Source organism: Eublepharis macularius, chromosome 2 (assembly GCF_028583425.1).
Source record: "Eublepharis macularius isolate TG4126 chromosome 2, MPM_Emac_v1.0, whole genome shotgun sequence".
Taxonomy (NCBI): Eukaryota; Metazoa; Chordata; class Lepidosauria; order Squamata; family Eublepharidae; genus Eublepharis; species Eublepharis macularius.
The window spans coordinates 80,704,706-80,726,643 of record NC_072791.1 but is presented as its reverse complement, the minus strand read 5'-3'; the positions used below and the strand labels follow the sequence as shown (position 1 = coordinate 80,726,643).

At 44.5% G+C, this 21,938-nt stretch overlaps 1 protein-coding gene across 3 annotated transcripts in view; it reads right to left on the bottom strand.

The window, feature by feature from the left end:
- Positions 1-21,938, bottom strand: part of PHF21A (PHD finger protein 21A) — a 315,804-nt gene that overhangs the window by 22,013 nt on the left and 271,853 nt on the right. For all 3 annotated transcript variants that reach the window (XM_054971002.1, XM_054971004.1, XM_054971003.1), the window contains exons 11-14: positions 16,109-16,160; positions 13,336-13,415; positions 12,724-12,784; positions 8,927-9,090 (exon numbers count right to left, since the gene is read on the bottom strand). In XM_054971002.1, the coding sequence (XP_054826977.1) occupies positions 8,927-9,090; positions 12,724-12,784; positions 13,336-13,415; positions 16,109-16,160 (357 nt within the window). The remainder of the gene's footprint in view (positions 1-8,926; positions 9,091-12,723; positions 12,785-13,335; positions 13,416-16,108; positions 16,161-21,938) is intronic.

The window sequence follows — 21,938 nt, the reverse complement described above, 5'->3', positions numbered from 1 at the left end:
TAACAAGGTTGTGCTTATTCTATGGGAGATGCTGAATGATTGGGTCTGCTACTTCCAAAGATAATACTAGTACTGAGATATGCACCTTAAATAATCAGTAATACACACAACAAGTGCTTTGACTGAGCAGAGTATTCTGTCCTCTAACAGTGGGTGCAAAATGAGGTATTTGCTCCACTTAGAACTATACAGCTGGACAGCTATCAAGTATGGGGTTAGCTGTGCAAGAAGAAGGAATCTGTATCATGTACAACTGTAATTTCATATTCTCCAAGCACTGAGATATTGGTAGTACATATGATGGTTTGGATCATGCATCTCTAGTAGTTTGAAGGACTGCAAGCATTAGCAGCGATGCTGGGAATGAGATGCTGGACAGGACAAGCTGGTAAATTATATTGATTTAGATTGCTATGCTTTCATTTCTAGAGCTAGTTCCAGTTGCTTTTTGAGATCCACCAAACTTTTAGGTTCCTAACTGTAAGGAAGGACTTTGGTCCCCAATAATGTGGTCTCTTGGAGTATCAGAAAAAGGTTAAATCAAAGAAACTGAATTCTCAGATTTATTATCAGAGAATGGAAGATTTTTCACTCACTGTGAAGCTTCCTTTCTTGGTGGTCTAGGAGTGGGGCAGTCAGGACTTATGGGTAGCTCCTCCTCCGTCTCTTGAGCAGGGTCGAACGAAACACGCGATCCTGAGGGGGAGGGGCTCCCAGGCTGCTTCAGTTCCTTTTCAAGCCCTCAACGATTTCCCCCGGAGTTCTGGTCAAGACTGCAACCGTCCTGTTTCAGATAACTACAACGTCAACTTGATAACTTTATTGAAAAAACATAACATTATAACTAGATCCCAGTCTAATGAACTAAAGAAGGCTATATGTCCCTTCCTCACGTCCTTGCCGGCTATGTCCCTGTCGTTTGTAACCATTTCTGTATTGGGTGGGATTGTGACTGCCCCACTCCTAGACCACAAAGAAAGGAAGCTTCACGGTGAGTGAAAAATCTTCTATTCTCTAGTGGTCTGAGTGGGGCAGTCAGGACTTATGGGACATAAGCATAGCAGTTAACCCAGGGGCGGGCTCTCTATGGATCTAGGACGTGCTGAAGAACCCTACGGCCGAAGGCCGCGTCGGCTGAGGCCATCTGGTCTATCCTGTAATGCCTGGTGAAGGTGTGGACAGATTTCCACGTTGCGGCCTTACATATCTTTTCCAGGGATGGGAAGGACCTGTAAGCTGCTGAGGTGGCTGTTCCCCTGAGGGAATGGGCAGTGATGCCTTCTGGGGGCGATAAATTCCTAGCCTTGTAGGCTAAACCAATGCATTCCCTGATCCATCTACTTAGTGTGGATGGGGAAACTTTTTCACCCATGGCGCTCTGCTTAAACGAGACGAACAAAAACTCTCCCTTGCGAATCTGACTAGTTCTATCTATATAGAAGCTTAGGGCCCTCCTAACGTCTAGCCTGTGCCACTCCCTTTCCCTGTCATGCTTAGGGTTAGTGCAGAAGGAGGGTAGGACGATGTCTTCCCCCCTATGAAAGGACGAGTTGACCTTAGGGATAAAGGCAGGATCTGTCCTTAGCACTACTCTATCTTGGTGGAAAATGCACAAGTCCCTATTCACCGAGAGTGCCCCTATCTCCGACACTCTCCTGGCAGATGTCAAACCCACTAGAAAGACTGTCTTGAGAGACAAGTTTTTTAAAGACCAGGTTGCCATAGGTTCAAATGGCTCCCTCGTGAGTGCCTTCAGCACCAGATTCAAATTCCAAGTCGGGAAACGATGTACTTGGGGCGGATTCAGCAAGGTGGTCCCTCTCAAGAACCTCTTGATGTGGGGGTGCGACGTGAGAGATGAACCAGTCTTGGTGCCTCTGATGGCAGAAATTGCTGCCACCTGCCGCTTCAACGTGCTGGTACTAAGCCCCTTGTCCAAACCATCTTGTAAGAATAGAAGAATCTGGTCCACGGGCGCCGAAATCGGATCGTGGCGAGTCTTGATGCACCAGTCGCTGAAAACTTTCCACGTTTTATTGTAGCTTTTGTTGGTAGAACCTTTTCTTGAAGCCAACATCGTGGAAATGACCTTCTCCGAGTATCCTAGGTCCCGGAGCTGGACATGTTCAACGCCCAAGCTGTCAGCCTTAGGGACGCCAGGTCTGGATGCCGAATGTTCCCCTGTGTTAGAAGGTCCTCCCTGTACGGCAGAGTCCATGGGTTCCCGCCGGACATCCTCCTGAGATCCTGGAACCAGGGCCTCCGAGGCCAGAACGGCGCTATCAGTATGACGTTCGCCCTTTGGTCGAGGATCCTCTGAAGCACCCTGTGGATGATCTTCGGTGGAGGGAAGGCATAAAGAAGACATCGTGGCCACTCCTGAGTCAGTGCATCTACTCCCATCGCCTCTGGTTCGCTGTACCTTGAGTAGAATAGTGGTACTTGCCTGTTTTCCAAGGAGGCGAAGAGGTCCACCTCTGGAGTGCCGAACCTTTGGCATATTTGCACAAACACCTGTCTGTTCAGAGCCCATTCGGACTGATCCACCCTGTTCCGACTCAGCCAGTCCGCCAGCGTGTTCTGCTGTCCAGCAATGTGGGCTGCCTTCAGTGATTTCACGTTCTTTTCTGCCCATAGAAAGATCTGCTCTGCCACCCTTGTCAAGAGCTTGGACCTGGTGCCCCCTTGCCTGTTTATGTAGGCCTTCGCTGTCATGTTGTCTGTTAGAATCATCACATGACTGTCCATGAGGTCGCTTTCGAATTCTAATAGGCCATTCCTTATGGCTTTGAGTTCCAGGAGATTTATGCTTGCTTCTCTTTCTTCGGGAAGCCATTCCCCTTGTGTCATCCTGTCCTTCGTGTGGGCTCCCCAACCTGTCAGGCTGGCATCTGTTGTCATCTGTCTCCTGTTCGGTTCCCTGAGGGGGGTACCTACTGTGAATCTGCTCGGTTCCAGCCACCAGTTCAACTCCCTGGACAGAGATAGGGGAATCTCCACTAGTTTGTGCCATTTGTGACATATGACACTTTGATAAGGGCGTAAGAACCTTTGAAGGGGTCTGGTGTGAAATCTGGCCCACTGGAGCGTATCCTGACAGGATACCAGCATGCCCTGCAGCTTGGCCAGTTGCATTATCTCCACCTGCCTGCCCAACTGAATGGACTTGATCAGTGAGAAGATCTTCTGCTGTCGTTCCTGAGAAACGAAAACCTTGTCCAGCACAGTGTCCACAATCACCCCCAGGTGAACAATCCTCTGCGATGGAGATAGTATGCTCTTTCGTCGGTTCACAATGAAACCGTGGTCCTCCAAGCAGGCTATGGTCCGTGCTACTGCCGCCTGTCCCTCCTGCAGGGACGGCGCCTTTATTAGAATGTCGTCCAGGTAGGGCGACAGGGCTACTCCTTGCAGTCTGAGGTAGGCCACCAAGGTCACCAGGACTTTGGTAAATACCCTCGGTGCAGATTTCAGGCCGAAGGGGAGAGCCATGTATTGATAGTGCTCCCCGTCGTAGGCAAAGCGCAGGTACCTTCTGTGAGAGGGACGTATAGGTATGTGCAAGTAGGCCTCCGACAGATCTATGGATGCCAGATAATCCCCCTGTTGTATGGCTCCAGTAGTGGATCTCATCGTCTCCATTTTGAACCGTCTGGACCTTACGTGAAGGTTCAGCCACTTCAGGTCCAAGATGGCTCTGATCTCTCCGTTCTTCTTCGGGACGATGAAAAACACTGAGTAAACCCCTTGTCTCCTGAACTGAGAAGGAACCGGCTCTATGGCCTCGATCTGTAAGAGGTGATGAATGGCTTCTTTTATTTTCCGGTGTTTTTGCTGAGATTGGTTCCTTGACACTTGGATGAACCTCTTGGGTGGCGTTTTCTCGAATTCCAAGGAGTAGCCCTTGGATACCGTTTCCAATACCCATTGGTCTGTAATCGTCTGCCTCCACCTGGGCGCAAATAACTGTAGGCGACCCCCGATGAGCTCGGTCTCCCCTCTGCCCGGATAGTCATGCGGAGGTGTTCTTCTTATGTCCCTTGGACTGGGTGGCCGCCTTCCTGAAGCCAAAGGGCCTGGAGTCGGATCTTGACTTGGTTTGCCATCTGTTCTTGAATGGTCTGTCGGTGTTGTGTCTGACTGGTCTCCTGAAATCACGAAAGGAATGTTTTCCTTTGTACCGGAGGTCTCTCTTCTTAGATGGGAGCACCTTTTTCTTTTCAGCATTTTCGATTAGATATTTGTCCAGAGCCTCTCCGAAGAGCTTAGATCCCGAGTATGGAATCGCTGCCACCCTGCTGCGGGCTTGTTGGTCCACGTCCCAATTTCTTAACCACGTATTTCTGCGTGCTGCTACGTTAAAGCCCATGGCTCTGGATGACATTTGGAATGAATCCAGAGTGGCGTCTGCTGCGAAGGCTGCAGCTAAGGCAATTTTCTTTACCTCGTTTTTGACCTCCTTGGGTACCTCTCTACCTGCTGCTGCCAAATCTGAGGCCCAGGTGAAAGCTGCCCTGGCGAACAAGGATCCAGTTGCCGATGATCTCAGGGACGCAGCCGAAGCCTCGAAGTCTCTGCGCAATGCCTGTTCAATCTTTTTGTCTGACGGGTCCTTAGGCATGCCCTCTGCGTCCATGGGTAACACCGAGGTCGTGGCCAGGCTGGTGACCGGATCATCCACGATTGGTAGTTTGAGCTTTTTAGCGTCCTCTGGGCTCAAGGCATAAAACTTGTGGAAGATGGATTGGTATAGCTTTGGTTTTGCTGGATTGTCCCATTCTGTTTTCAAGACATCGTGGAAGATAGCCGGCAGGGACACTCCCGAGTGCTTTGGTCCCATCTTTGGCAGTGCTCTTTCCAACCCCTGAGGGTAAGAGGATTCCGTCTCCCCTTTTCCTGCAGCAGAGGGTGAAATCTCCAAGGTCCTTAATACCTTGGTGAGCAATTTAGAAAACATTTCAGGGGGGAACAGCCTATATTGAGACTGGTTAGTGTCCACCTCTTCCTCCTCAGACAGTTCCCCTTCTTCACTCCCTGAGGATCTAAGGGATGTTGCTGAGTCTTCTTGGGAAATGTCTGATTCACTAGAGTCCTCATCCTGCCATTCCCTTGCTTTACTCTTTTTTGCTTTAGAGTGGACAGTAGGTTCTGCAGGCCTTTTCCCTTTGGAGGTGGCTGGCCGCTTATCCTTCTTTTGGGAAGCAGGCTGCCCTTTGAGTTCTTTAACGGCATTGTCAATCCCTTTTTTTATTTCTGCTTGTAGCCAGGCTAAGATGTTTGCCTTTGCTTCTGGGCCTGTCAGGTCAGGGTCCCCGCTTCCTAGACCTTCCCCTTGGGATGGATGATTTTGTCTTGTTAACTTTGGGGACTCCATGCTAGTGAGGGCAGACTCAGCCACTTTCTGTTCTGCTGCCCCGGCCTGTGACGTCATTCCCGCCAAAATCTTCCCGCCTAGGGTTGAGAAAGGCGTCGGCGGGGATTACTTATACAGTCTGAATTAAGCAAACTCAATTTTCCCTCCAAAGAAACAGTAAGGGTCATGAGACTCAAACAGGAGAGAAAAATTCCTCTCTTCTAATGCCAGTTGCAAGGGCTATTGTGCCATGGTCTTCAGGGCACCCCCGCCCTCCCCATTTGCCCCTGGGGAAAAGGGTTTGAAATCTCCCTTGCACAAAAGGGATCCGTCTTGGCCGTTTCCCGCCCTTATTGGGACTTAAGGCTGCTTGCTTCCTAGCCCAGCTGGGGCCTAAGGGAAGACTTCCCCCCCTCCCCCCCCCGCGTCCTCAAGGTTCCCAAGCCTCTCCGCGGGGTCCGAGCAGCTACTCACGATTTTGGCGCGATTAAGAGGCCTCCGCAAGGAAAAAAGCCGCGCCGGGCTGCCTCGCGCTCCCGCGGCTTCTTGCCGACCGTTCCTTGCTGCCTTGCCTCTGCAGACGCCGGGTCCTAGCTAACTAGGATCGTCGGCGCTGCTGCTCGCCTCCGCGGCTTCCTGGCCGCCCCAGATCTTGCTCGGGTGGAAGGAGGGAGGACGGGGGGGTGGAGGAAAAAACCTTCCTTTCCCCCACGAGGGCGCGCCTCGATAAGGAGTCTTGCCATTTTTTTGGATTGCTGCTCCCTCGGAGCAAAGAATTTCGTGCGTTCCTGCAGAGCAGGGCCGAAAAAACTGGAGCAGCCTGGGAGCCCCTCCCCCTCAGGATCGCGTGTTTCGTTCGACCCTGCTCAAGAGACGGAGGAGGAGCTACCCATAAGTCCTGACTGACCCACTCAGACCACTAGAGAATTATGAGTTACTTGAATTGCATAAGTAGCGGTTATTCCTTGATCCATTTTGGTATGCTGTGGCAGGACAGTAGAGAACAAGAAAAAGGAGGACTGGCATTGTGGGGAGAGGCAGAGCATGAATAACTGCTAATTACACAGATGTTACCAAGTGGCTGTGCTGACACCAGCGGCTGTTTTGTAGAAGAAATAGGTCCTACAACAGAGGCAGTAGGAGGATCAAGCTGTGCCAGAACCAAGTTTATAGAGACCAAAGGAGGGACAGATACTATAGTTATAATATGTAGAATGCAAGAAGCAGATGGTACTTAATGTCACATCCTGACAGTATTTTAAGAAGATCTGGACCATAATGCTGAACACTGGGACTAAGATTCCCAACTGTTGTCAAGACGATCATAATACTGACTACCATTATCATACCAAGCACAGTCACAAGTTGGATGTCATGGGAGATGATTCTTTTGCCAGTTTGGAGACTGTTGATGCAATGATGTGAATTGTGCTGATAATTTACTCAGTATTTGTAGAGATTGAAGCGATAGGCATGAAAGGAGTGGTGCAATCTACTTCCCCAACTGAGAACACTGCAATGCAGGAGGCTGCATTATCCTGAGAGAGGCATCTTAAAAACTCCTCCTCGAATTACTTCAGGATTGGCTCAACTTGTACCAGTAAAATGTTCAGTTATCAGTACTGAAGTGAGAAGCAGCATCGGGACCACATCAGATGGTACAGCTGGTGGAAGAATGGATGAGGCAGTTGATGATCTAGATCAAATATCAGTTGATGATCTAGACTGGTATGCTGCTGATCAATCTGATGTCTGTCTTAACTTTTGCTGGGGATGATTCACTCAGCTCTCTGTGATATTCAGTAAGTTTCAAGAGGGACCAGGATGGAGGCTGTTTGCCTGCTGACAAAAATTTGATTCCAGTAGCTGAAACCTGAACTGGAGATGAAGAAGCTGTTTCTGGAGCCCTGGCTCTAAGAGCAGAGTATGATGTAGATAGACCGGCTCAGCACAGGATAGATGAGCCATTTTTACAGCAGACAAAAATTGTTCCAAAAGTAATGCCCTAAGTCTGCAGCTAAGGTTTGTTCCAAACTGCTCCCAAAGTCCAAGATTGTACTATTTTAAAAACAGGCTTCTTTTCTATAAACCTACCAATGGTAACTATATGTATATAAGGAATAGGGAAAAGGCATGAAGAAACAGAAATTCTAACAGCTAATGCTGAAGAAAAAAACTAATAGGAAGAGAAATTCACCAGAGAACTGTAACAGAGATGCTTACTTTCTAGCAGTCAGAAGAAAATTGAATGGGAAGGAGTTCACTCTTAAGCCAGGGAGATTTGACCACCAATGCTTTGACTAAAGCTTTTTGGAGTTACCTTCTGCACCTGCACAGAACCCACATGTAGGACTGCAAAGAGGCCACGAAGAACATTCTTAGTTATTGTTTGCAATGCTTCATGATGCAGAATAGATGCTGATGTAGTAACTGATTTGAATATTCTTGGCTCTGAGGTCATCAATATATTCATGGAACTTAAAACAGCCCTTAAGGTGCTTATTTAATAAATGAACAGTGCAGGCTCTCAGCTCAGCAGCTTAAGCAGTACACTGAAGGCACACTTGTCTCCCACTATAACTGAGGTTACAATTGCTTGATTGCATATTAAAGGTGTTCATCAGCTTAGTCTTACAATGACCATGGAGGTAATTAAGAAGAGGGAAAAAAGACACAGGGAAGTGATGCTACTTGAACATGTCTGCAAGCCCAGAACTGGCTGTTCCAGGTAACATGTCATGAAAATGCTGGATTCACCCTCCCCCCAGTAATTAAAATTACTAGAAAATAGATTGAGTTGTAAATCAGCTGAGGGTTAGCTCAGCAATAGCTTGTGGTTAAACTAGCACAGCAGACAGCTCCCCAAAGTCCAAAGCCCATAAAGTGACAGGGGTATATTACTACATTAAAAAATAATACTTGATTCCAAGCTGTTATGTATCTAGAAATCCTCCGAAGATAAGGAGCTCTGCCAGGCATCGTTTAAGACAGTACTCTTATGCTCCACTGATGCTGTGTCAAGTTAACCTGAGCAACTTAGTATGTTTTTTTCTTTCTTTATTCAACACAATCAGCACTTGTTTTAAGGCTTCAATGTGACATGTTTCATTCCCCTCTTGCCATTATACTTACTGAAGTACAATTTATTTCTTTATTTAAATTATTTTTATGCTGCCTCATAGTCAAGCAGGGCACTCAAATGCTAATAGTTCACTCTAAGTGCAATCCTAAAAAGAGTTCCTCCAGTCTGAACCCATTGAAATCAATGGGCTTAAAGTAGACTAACTCTTCTTAGGACTGCACTGTGTGTTATCTTCACTGGGCTATGGGCGGCGTGGGGGTGGGGGGTGGGAGTATGTCCTGTGGATGTAGCAATCAAAGAATGTATCACTCAGAGGGAAGAGAGCATAAAAATAAGGAGTAGAAGTACAAGGGCCTGAAGTAGGGGTGGATTCTTGGTGTGATGATTTACAATAATAATTACATATCTAAAGAAACAAATTCTGAAGTTTTAGGATGGCTAGCTCTATATGGTCTCTTTGAAAAGCAAACCTTTCAGCAAGAATTACTTACGTCTGTGGAGCTGGGGCTGGGCAGGGACACAGGCTGAACAGTTGCAGGGAATGTAAATGTGGTCTCTGTCTTTTCATTTTCTGGGGAGTCAGGATGACTGGATAAAGGGGATGTGGGGGTCAGAGCCCCAAACCCCAGCACCGTGTTGTATTTAGGAGGACGACCTATACATTAACAAAAGGGAACAAAAAGGGGGGGGAAATAATCTTACATACCTTTGGCCAGTGCTCCTCATTCGCTAGCATGAAAAAGGAAGTGATGCAGTACAGAGAGGAAGTTAGTGTAAGAGTCACAAGGGAAAGAAAGCCAAGTGAAGATTGTAAATTATTGTCAAGATATATAAAAAGAAAACTGTGCAAGGAAAGAACATACCACAAGAGAGGAAACAGCTCTTCAGAGGATAAACGAGCACTATCCTTGACATACCTGTAACCATACTTCATCAATTTGGAAGTGTACCCCCGCCAAACAAACAAACAAACAAACAAACAAACAAACAAACAAACAAACAAACAAACCTCTCTCTCTCTCTCTCTCTCTCTCTCTCTGTGTCCCCATAACAGCACCAAAGAAAAAATTTATCAAAGTTCTAACAATTTCATTTATCCAGATACTTTCATCATAATATCTTATTATAGATGGTGCTATCAAAACTATTTTCTCCTAAATCCACTTTCCTCTAGTGATATGAAAATTCTAAACATTTTTGGAGACTATGCATGATGTTTTTGTACAAATGAATGCAAAGGCTAGGGAAAATGGAGGATGATTTTAATCTTTAGTATTCACTAATATTTTAATATTTTAAAAGCCACACATCGCCTTGAGCCTCCAGGTGGAATGAAAATTTTAATACTATCTTTTTGGTAAGAAGAGACAGAAGATTTTACAAGTACCCCATGATAGAGAATAATGGACCAAGCTCCACAGACACCCAATTCTCTATCAGCACATGGAGCTCTGCAGCAACCTAGATGGGATTCATACCAGATTCAGAAGTGTGAAGGTTCTCCTGAAACTTTAACAATGGCTGCAGTAAGATGTCACACTAAAATGTTCTTTTATTCTGAATATAGTTTCAGGTGGCTCGCCCTGTTGGTCTGTAGTAGAAGATTCAGGTCCAGTAACACCTTAAAGACCAACTAGATTTCCAGAGTATGAGCTTTTGAAGGCAGCTTGACTCTTGAATACTCACACTCTGGAAATCTAGTTGGTCTCTAAGATGCTACTGGACCTGAACTTGCTCTTTTATTCTGAATAAAGTCATGATATTATAGAATATGTAAATCTTTGTTTTGTATATTACTGCTTTTTAATCCTTGTCCCAAATTATTTAACCTGTGCACCAGAGCCAGTTTGGTGTAGTGATTAAGAGTGGCAGGACTCTAATCTGGAGAACCGGGTTTGATTCCCCACTCCTCTGCTTGAAGCCAGCTGGGTGACCTTGGGTCAGTCACAGCTTCTCAGAGCTCTCTCAGCCCCACCCACCTCACACGGTGATTGTCATGAGGATAATAATAACACACTTTGTAAACAGCTCTGAGTGGGCATTAAGTTGCCCTGAAGGGTGGTATATAAATCAAATGTTGTTGTTGTACACCCAATTAGTAAATGCATTTTTCTTCAGAGTTATTACTACTACTACTACTACTACTACTGGAGATGCACATGCTTGAGCAGTTAAAAAAATAATTGAAGCGTAACTGGAGACTGAGAAAGCAGAAGTCTAAAACTAAATGCTAAAGGGAAACATTGTTCTCTGCAACTGGTACTTGATAGGTCAGGTGGAACAGAATGCCAATGTTTGCTGTTTGCTTACAGACAGAATGCCAACAACAGTGCAAAACTGCAACACATCCATGTTTGTCTATTTTGCTTCAGACCAGAATCAGCTTTTTCAACAAATGAAAAGAGAATGTGAACATTTGATCTCACAATCAAATATACTGATGGCTCAATTGATTAGCATCAGTTATAGTGACAGTTTATGAAAAAGGAATGCTTGCTCAATGCAACTTATAATAAGACCAGCCTTAAATTTCCAAGATGTCAAAAACTACCAAAGACTGAAAGATTTTTAATCTTTATCTTGCTAGGTGGGATTTAAAAACAACAGTCACCTAATCCAATCACTCGCTCATGTGCATGAGTACGTGCTTTCTATTACATTGCTAGGATACACAATGGCTTGAATCCTACAGTGCAACTCTTGTTGCCACAGTAGCAACTCACACACATGAAGCTGCCTTATAATGAATCAGACCCTTGGTTCATCAAGGTTAGTCATGTCTATTCAGATTGTCAGTGACTCTCTAGGGTCTTAGACAGAGGCCTTGTACATTACTTACTACCTGGTGCTTTTAACTGGAGACTGAACTGGAGTTCTTCTTCAGACAAAGCAGATGTTCACTGAGCCACAGCCTTCCACCCCCGTCCCTCTGGTGAAACAGCTTTTCTGTCCACAGAGGAGGGGAGATTTTTGCTGATTCCCACCCCCAACACACACACTGCTGTAGACTCCCGATTTTCCTTCAGATTCATTGACTCATAGAAGCAAAATTTCAGGGTGCACAGAATGCTGCAGTTAGAAGGGGGAAGGTAGGAAAGTTGCCTTCCTCTACTATGACATTGCTCATGCTGCTCAGGATTCAAGCCACAATCTCTCAAGTTTATCATACCACATTTGAAACATGAACGCTTCTTTTTTCACTGTTATAGTACTGCATTAAGCCAAAAATCAATCTCAAACCCGAGTTCAACTATTACTATGCAACTGGCTGGCTCTAAGAGCACAGCAACCATCACACTAGATCAGAATTGTCATCTTGTCCTAAACACAAGATCTAAATGCTTGCATGTTTTAGCAGCACATACTATTCATAATCTAATCTCCAACTAACTGCTGGTTACCTACATCCCCTGATAATCTGAGGTTTTAAAGGATGCACGAATCACAGCTATCCTGATGGCAACCACCACAGGACGATAGAGAGCTACATCTTAGACTCAAATGCTCCACCTCATCTGCTTCTTGTAGGACAGAAAAAAGATTCAAGAGGAAAAAGTGAATGCCAAAAATGTTCCTAACTCAACGAAAAAAAGTGTGGGATGCGTATTCCTCTCTTAATTAACTGAAATCCACACACAACTTAGCTTTCTTTCCTGTAACACTATATATTATTTTCATAACATTTTGTAATCATGGAAGCAATGTAATTTGGATAAAGGCTGATTCTATTTTGTTACTGTTCCATGGGTTGGCTCTGCCCCTCCTTCTACTCCACCCACCTTCTGGTTTAACTTGCAGAGTTTCTAGACTTCATTTCATAATTGGTTAATATGCAATTTGCCAATTTCCAGGATGCATTACTTTTCTTTACAGGTTAGAGATCTGCACCAGAAAATGTAGACCCTGAATAATTCACAGAGCAAAAGCCTCACCTCCTTCTCAGGCAACAAAAGATCTCAGAAGGGGAGCCTACACTGGCACCTCCCTCCTAGTCTAGCAGTTAGCATTAGAATTCTTCCATTATCTAAGATACTCTTCACACAAGGTTTTCCCCTTTTTATAACTTTATCCATCACTGTCTTCTGGCCACATTCCAAGCTTACCAGTAGCATACTTCTATAGATCAGCTGACTTTCACATGCCACTGAGCCATATGATATTCTTGTTTATCTACTGCCTACATTGGTGCATAGTGCTTACTGTAAGTATTTAGAATCAGAAAAATTATCTCATGTGTCTTTCAATCTAAGAGAGAAATAAGCAAGCAAGATACTAATGAGACACTAACCTCGTTTGCGTGTCCCAGGATGCATTGTGCTATTCAGATATGTGACTGCACTTTTCTTGCGCTTTACAAAAGAAAAGAAAAAAGAATAAAATAGGTAAGTATTTGTCAAGTAAAATCTTCCCCAAACATATGTATAATTTTACATTTTCCTTTTAAAACTATGGACATTTTTCTGTACAGTCCAGGGGAAGTACACTTAAAGTTCTACTGAATACTGAATAGTTGCTGAATATGTAAATAGTTGCTTTATTTCCATTCGTTTCAACTGGATTTAATAGTATTCAAAACTTATTTTGAATTGTGGTCGCTATGTGTTCTGATCCAACCATACAGAAAAGCTACCTTTCTTGCCAATTCTAATATCTGAACAGTAGCAGAAAGCTGCAGAAGATGATCCCATTAGCAAAGACAGGATAATTTAATACCAGATCTGTAACCACTCCAGAGAAGAGTGTAGAAGAAGAAGCAGAAAGCAGAAACAGCTTCTTTAGTTTAAAATGGAGGCTCACAGTGTTGTAGTGGCCTTTTCAAAACTATATTAGCCTTCTGATAGCTTTCTAGGACACAGGACATGAGCACAGAGCAAAATTCCTTCTGGGAACAGATTCATACCTCAGGTTCAAAAACAGCTCCACTGTACACTGGATTTGCTGTTGTTCTTCGTTTCCTCTCTTGTCTCTTACTTTGTATTTCTTAAGGAAAAAAGTAATTAGGTCAGAAATAAAAGCATTTGAGAAATGATGATGGCCACATTATGAAGCCTGAGCAAGTTAGTACAAGGAGATGCTGTTCTGAATGTGGTCTATGTAAAGTTAATGCTGTACAACCATATAAATATTACATAAATTGAACTGAAAACAAAGAAGCAAGTATTCTGCCAGCTTTGTTTTAGAAAGGCCAGCCTATGCACTGAAAAGGAATATTGTCAGCCAAGTTTTTTCTTTCATATTCTGGCTCGCACAAGATTTGCTGATGGCAATTAACTCCAGGGCAAGCAAAAAAGATATGAGGCCCTGTCATATATATAGAACAGTATTGTAAATACTAAGTATGGTAAAAAGGTAGTTTGCCAGATGCCAGTAGCGCACAGTTCTATTATTTTATTTACTTTGTTTATATCCTATCATTCTCTATTTTAAGGAGGCTAAAGAGTATTGTAACATACACATATTCATACAAATAAAGCCATACTTACAGCCTATACTTCTAATGAATTTAGGTCAGTTTTTCAAAGCCACATACTGAATAGCAAGCATTTCCCTTTCTGGCCAACACTGCAGGCTTATATTCTGAAACCAATATTCTCAGCAATGAAGACATCTGTTCTATTTTCATCCCAGAAGAAAAAATATTTCACGTGTGTTTAGAAAAAGTGTGAACACACTCTTCCAAGATTTTACACTCTGACATATGGGAAAGAATGTATTCAAAGCGAAATATCTTAAACTTCTTCAAAGCTCAGAAATAATTTATGCAGCCCTATCCTACTATATAAACGGCTAAGCGTATTCAAGACAACTCACTTCCTACCCTAGTACACCACCAGAAGGTGCTGCTGTGGAGGGAAGCTTAGATGAGGCAACCACACCTCCAGAGAGCGCACCACTGCAGGAAGCCCAGGCTGGAATCAGGCACGGAGCAGCCAGCAATGCCTGCCCCCGCCTTCACCCAGCTGGAATCAGGAGCGGAGTAGATGGGAATGCCCACCCCCCGCCTTCACCCAGCTGAGATCAGGAGCAGAGTAGGTGACAATGCTCGTCACCCCGTCTTCACCTGGGGTCAGGAGCAGAGCAAGTGGCAATGTCCACCTGCCCTTCACCCAGGTGGGATCAAGAGGGAAGCAGTGGCAATGCCTGCTCCACGTCTTCACTCTGCTGGGATCAGGAGGGAATATGAAATAGGAAGGGCAATACTGTGTGGTAACCAGAATACACACAGAAAAACAAACCCACAGTAATAAGGTCTACAGACCCATACAATAATTATGCAGTCACACAAATGTAACAAAATAAGCCACGACACTTTATATATATATATGTCTAAGTTCAGGCTGCTGTTCACAGCTATTAAGTAAGCACTACAGAGAATGCACAAACCAAAATTCCTTCCCTGACAGGGTGTGAACGTCCCAAAAATCACTTTCAAATGTTGTGGAAGGTATTCCTTTCTTCTTGTATACAGTGGTCTATGATGGAAACATTCCTGAGACCAATTCCCCACCGGGAGAGACCACAGCTGAGACGTCCAGCCCTCAGGGAAGATAGCAGACCACCATGCGCTCAACAGGGCGCAAGCTGAACTCCTGTTTCGTAATCTCTTTTTCAAGAGCGCAGTGCAATTGGTGGTTGTGCAGTTCTGCAGAGATTACAAAACAGGAGTTCAGCTTGCGCCCTGTTGAGCGCATGGTGGTCTGCTATCTTCCCTGAGGGCTGGACGTCTCAGCTGTGGTCTCTCCTGGTGGGGAATTGGTCTCAGGAATGTTTCCATCATAGACCACTGTATACAAGAAGAAAGGAATACCTTCCACAACATTTGAAAGTGATTTTTGGGACGTTCACACCCTGTCAGGGGAGGAATTTTGGTTTGTGCATTCTCTGTAGTGCTTACTTAATAGCTGTGAACAGCAGCCTGAACTTAGACATATATATATATAAAGTGTTTTGGCTTATTTTGTTACATTTGGGTGACTGCATAATTATTGTATGGGTCTGTAGACCTTATTACTGTGGGTTTGTTCTTCTTTGTGGGATCAGGAGGGGAGCAGGTGGCAATGCCTATCCTCCGCCTTCACCCAGATGGGATCAGGAGTGGAGCATGAGGCAATGCCCGCCCCCCTTCACCCAGTCTGGATCAGGCAAGGAGCAGAAGGCAATGCCCTTCCCCCCCACTTCACTCAGCTGGAATCAGGTGTAGAATAGGAGGCAATGCCCGTCTCTTCTTCACTCAGTCGGGATCAAGAGCGGAGCAGTGGCAAGTTCTGCCCCTTCACCCGGCCAGGATCAGGAGCAGGTGGCAATGCCCGCCCCCTTTTCAATCAGCCAGGATCAGGTGTGGAGCAGGAGGCAATGCCCTCCCATTCACCCGGTCGGGATCAGGTGCAGAGCAGGTGGCAATGCCTGCCCCCCTTCACTTGACAGGGATCATGTGCAGCAGAGTTGGCCATGCCCACCCCCCTACCTTCATCCAGCCAGGATCAGTGACGGAAGAGGAGGGAATGCCCGCCTGCCTTCCCTCCCCTTTCTAGAGCCCATTGTATTTTTTCCCCACAACGGGTTTTGTTGCTAATATTATGCATATTTAATTGGAAGCACTCCCCACTATAATGCATGGGATTTATTTCAAGAAAGTATGCAACAAGAATAAGCCTTAAGTAATTTTTTTTTACCTTCTAGATGGTCATGTGTAACCAATCCAAGAGACACCATGAAGGCAAGTTTCTGTATTAGAAAAGGAAGAGAAAACCTCTATTCACTATTATAAGAGATACAAAATTCAGACTGAGGTAACACAGCAAGTACTATGTTAATGAAAGTGGTATTAATTTTTATTCTTTCAATGTTTATCAGCAGTACATCTCTAGAGTGATTCATAAAGAAAAGATTCATAAAGAAAAGTAATGTATTTTGACACAACATGAACATCATTTGTGTCAGGCCTTTTTTTCAGCCGGAACTCAACGGAATGCCGTTCCGGAACCTCTAAAAAATGATCACGTGGGTGGTGGCCTCCAGTGCTGCCCTCTGTTCAGCAGTAGCATTAGCAGCACAGAGCTGGAGTGAGTTACATTGGAGGCCCCAGGCTTCAATTCACTGCAGCCTCGATTCCCCCAGCCCAGCGGTGAGTACGCTCTTATTGCTTGTTCCCTACGTGTGCTCCCCTTCCCCACCTCCACACCAGGCCGCACCAAGCCGGGGACTCGCTTAGCCGCATTCCCGGGGATTGTAAGGGGATGGCAGGGCCTGCCTGGCCATCCCCTCACTATCCCCAGCCATGGCAGCTAAGCGAGTCCCTGGCTTGGTGCGGCCTGGCACAGAAGCAGGCCTCACCAAGCCAGGGACTCGAACAGCTACAGTGGCTGGGGATCATGGGGGGATGGCAGGACAGGTGACACTGCAGGCCTGCCTCCTCAATGGGCCTGGCGTGGAAGTGGGGAAGCCCTTCCCTGTCTCTGCACTAGGCCACACCAAGCCGGGGACTCACTCAGCCATGTTCCTGGGGATCGTGAGGGGATGGCCGGGCCTGCCTGGCCATCCCCTCACTATCCCCATCCATGGCAGCTAAGCGAGTCCCTGGCTTGGTGCGGCCTGGCACAGAAGCAGGCCTCACCAAGCCAGGGACTCAAGTAGCTACAGTGGCTGGGGATCATGAGGGGATGGCAGGACAGGTGGCACTGCAGGCCTGCCTCCTCAATGGGCCTGGCGTGGAGGTGGGGAAGCCCTTCCCTGTCTCTGTACCAGGCCGCACCAAGCTGGGGACCTGCTTAGCCACGTTCCTGGGGATCGTGAGGGGACAGCCAGGCCTGCCCGGCCATCCCCTCACTATCCCCGGCCACAGTAGCTAAGTGAGTCCCTGGCTTGGTGCGGCCTGGTGCGGAGATAGGCCGCACCAAGCTGGGGACTCAAGTAGCTGCCGTGGCCGGCGATAGTGAGGGGACGACAGGGCACTGGAAGGAAAGAGAACAGTGGAGGCTGCTTTGGGGTATTTTTTATTGCTAGAATAATTTTTGGGAGGAAGGGGGAGGAAAGAGGAGAGCGCTAGAGGCTGCTTTGGGGTGTTGTTTAATATTTTGTGGGCGGGAACGCTGTAAACTGCTTTGGGGTATTTTTTATTGCTAGATTAATTTGGGGGGGAGGAAAGAGGAGAACAGTGGAAGCTGCTTTGGGGTGTTTTTTATTTGTGGGGAGGGGAGGAGAACATTGAAAACTTTTTTTATGAATTGGGGGGCATGAAAGAGGAGAACAGTATATGCTGGCATTTTTTTAATGCTAGATTAATTTGGGGGGGGTGAAGGAAAGAGGAGAACAGTGGAGGCAGCTTTGGGGTATTTTTTAATGCTAGAGTAATTTGGGGGAGGAGAATAGTGGAAGCTGCTTTGGGGTATTTTTTAATGCTAGATTATTTTGTAGGTGTTAGGGGGAAGAGGAGAACAGTGTAAACTGTTCAAAGCAGTGTAAATTGCTTTGTGTTATTTTTTATGCTAGAAAAAAGCAGTGTAAACTGCTTTTAGGGAATGTTTATTTTTATGCTAGATTAATTTTGTGGGGGAGGGAGGAAAGAGGACAACAGTGGAAGCTGCTTTGGGGTATTTTTATGCTACATTAAATTTCTCTGTGTGTGTGTGCGTGTGTGCGCGCGCGCGCGTGCGCACGCGCACGCTGGAAGGAAAGAGAACAGTGTAGCTGCTTTGGGGTATTTTTATGCTACATTAACTTTCTATGTGTGTTGTGTGTTTGTGTGTATCTATGTTTGTGTTAATTATCAACATTGCAGAATACCAAAACATTAAACTTTGAAGAACAGATACATGGGTAAATACAGAAACCAACCACATCCTATTCAGCAAGTATTCCTTGAGAAAACAGAATGGTGATAGTAGGGCCACCCTTGTATCAACAGACTGTGTATGTGATAGACACATTGACTATTCCCCTGGAAAGAAAGTTCTTGTTGAACATTAATATGTTTCCCTTATTAACTTGACCTTGCACTGAATAATAAGAGAGCCAGTGTAATGTGCTGGTTAAAGTGTCAAACTAGGAGAACCCAGTTTCTATTCCTACTTTGCCATGGATGCCATTTGAGTGTCTGATAGATGTGTAGGCAGAAAGGCTTTTTATGGCTGGTTCTTTTATAAGTGTCAACGTTAATGAAACCGCATCTATTTAAACAGCCACGGAGGGACAGTTTATACCAGGCTTGTGCAATGTGTGATTCACAAGTCACAACACCAAGTGGAGCCCATTATCCACCTGGCAAGCCATAGCAATCCTCCTATTTCTGCAGTCCCAAACAGGCAAAAGAAAAGCCAGTGACTCCTGAACCCTTGGAAGGCTGCAATAAATGACTGTGGGCTGCAGGTTCTGCTTGCTTGGGATCAATTATATGGGGGTGAAAAGTCATGACAGGACAATCGGATACCTATAATTTCCCCATGGCAGCAAGTGCTTCAGAATCTCTAATAATTATTTATACTTGTTTCTTTAAACTTCAGCTTTTTGAAGTGTTCTATAAGATTTCTAAAGAATATAAATTACTCTAAGCTGATCAACTAGAATGGATGTCTTAGCACGCCCCTATATTTTATTTTGCATTCCAAGTGGAAAGAAGTTTGCCAAGAACATGCTAACTCTGCGGTCTTGTGAAGAATGCAATATTCAGTAAAAAGACCTCTCACCTGATATGATGGTTCCCTTCTGAATGTCAGGCCCCTATGAGATATATAGACACAGCTGCTATTGAGTGTGCCTGATTAATTCAAATGCAAGCTAAAATGTCTCCTCCTTTACATTTTACATTGGGTAGCCATCTTGGTGTTCAGTAGAACAGCAGGAATGGAGTCCAGCGGCTCCTTAGAGACCGACAAGATTTTCAATCTTCTGGGGAGGGATGTCAGTTCCGGGGAGGGATGGCACTTCCGGAAGCGATGTCACTTCCGGAAGTGATGTCTCTTCCTGGAAGTTACATCATTGCTTGTTTCCAGCGGTATGCGTGCACTTCGTGCGCACACATGAGATGATAGAGAGTTCCACCACCTCTTTTCCCAGAAAAAAAGCCCTGATTTGCATGAATATGAAAGATGGTAAGCACTAGCTTTTGGGACTACCATGCAAAACAACACCACACTTTACATAGCACTCCACTGCTAGTATGCAGCAAATACATAAAATATGGACAACATATCTGCATATATACAAATGGAAACTTTGATTGGGTAAAGAAAAATAGGATCAAATGGGTGTTATTTATTACATATCTACTGCAGGAAAAAAACCCCATCAGTTTAACACAGGAGAACATGCAATATACCCAGCTGACATTAGGCTGTACTTAACGGCTGATACTACTTCACCCATGTATAATGAAGGTTCTGTGTGTTTTAATGAAGTTTTATGTGCTTTTAGGATTATAATTTTATCACTTGTTGCTCTCTGTTCATGTTTTACTTGTGTGTTTTAATTGCTCAATTGTCATGGCCTTTGGTTGCATGTAATAAACTTTTTCTGATCCTGATTCATGTCTGGCATTAGGATTGCCAGCTCTGGATTGGGATTCCTGGAGATTTGGAGTGAGGGAAGCTTGGGACAGGAAGGGTTTGGGGGGAGGAGGGACCCAAGCAGGGTATACTGCCATAAAGTCCACTCTCCAAAGCTGCCATTTTCTCCAGGGGAAATTATTTCTGTCATCTGGAGACCAGCTATAATTTCAGGAGGGCTGAAGGCTGGCATTGGCAACCCTAGCTGACATGTAAAGTATGGAGAAAACTTTATTAAGTAGAATTTGAAAACTCAGCCCAAATTCTCAAAGTCAGGCTTATAATTAATGAAATTTGAAAGAAATCCTCTGGGTCAAGTTTTTAGTAAATGACAAGGTTACAAACATTTTTTCAAAAAGTGGGAGCTATGAAATTAGGATTTTAGCAGCCTGCAGGCTACACCAGAGCAGCTTGGGCAAGTCATTATCTCTTACGATTTCTTCAGATGTTTTTTCACTCTCAAAATTATACTGGGGAACGGGGTGGTGGGAGATCAGGAGAAATTCTTGGATTTATGCCTTCCCTCCCCTACAGGGGGACAGCACCAAATAAACAAGGAGATCCCTGTTTGATTATTTTACTGATGACTTAGGATGTTTGAATTAGAAATATTTCCCAGCTCTGCTGAAAATACAATTTTGTACCTCATGTTATAATGATGAACAGTGAAAGTGATATTAAATCAAATATAAGCAAAGAAATCTTGAATTCTAAAATACGGATTGTGGAGATGAGAAATAATATCCTGCAAATATTTGATCTGAACAGCCTACTTAAGATACTGCTCTCTGAAACTCACAATTTCATATGCTTTTTATAGCAATCTAAGAACAGAATTACTTGACTGTCTTTTTAAAATGCATACAGGCATGTTGTTCTGAGCAAAGAGCTTATGCAGCAATCAGTTGGACAATCTGGGAATCCTTGCTTTGCATATTACACAGTAGAAAGCTTGTTTGCTTCCAGGTTCTGGTATTCTCCTGTTGCAGAATTTATAAGCTTCTGTCATTCAGTGTGCACTAACATTCTGTTTTTACTTTCAGAAGGTATATTACTTGATGTGTTGGAAAGCTTTTATCAAATAATCAGCATTATGGATAGACAACATACATGGTTGTTGTGGATAGACAACATACAGTTTACAAGAACAGTGTTGCAGTTACAGTCTTGCATTTGGATGTGGAAATCCCAGACTCAAATCCCTGCTCATCCATGAAACTCATGGGTGATTATTTGTCAGCCTAACTCGCCTTACAGGATTGTTCTGAGGATAAAATGAACTCATCCCATATAGTCATCAGAGAAGTGGATGTACAAGAATCACAGATATACTCATGATAAATATTTTCCATAAAAAATTTAAATATATTCTGAGTATGGACTATAACAGACAGCTGGAATTCAACTGCCATGTTCTAGCATACACTTTAAAAAAAAGCAGTTTTTTCATTTATTGGATGGATATCTGTATGGATTATTTGTATGGATAATATAACACCCAAGCATCTCAATTTCTGTAGTCTCTGAATCTAAAAGTTTTGAGCTTGCAGAAACTGTCATGGATAATGGGATTCTGACTTTCTGAAAAGCATAAATCATACTAGGGAGGCTTGGATTGAAATCTCCACTTAGCCATGAAGATTATTGGGTGATGACTTCAGATCATTCACTTGGTCTCAGCTTACCCTAACTCCAAGAATGTTGTGAGTATAAAATGGAGGACAGACAGACAGACAAACACACTATTCCAGTGTCCTTGGAGGAAGGGCAGGATAAAAAATAGACATTATAAAGCACAATGGTTAAAAGCATAAACTGCTAGGAAGTAAGACTGAGAACTTACTAGAATACAGGGAAAACAATACTAGCTTTCCATTCAGGGTTATTGCAAAGATTACTAAGATAATATGCAGCTTTTTGAATACTCTGCTATACAAAAACTAAGTACCATCATAATCATAAA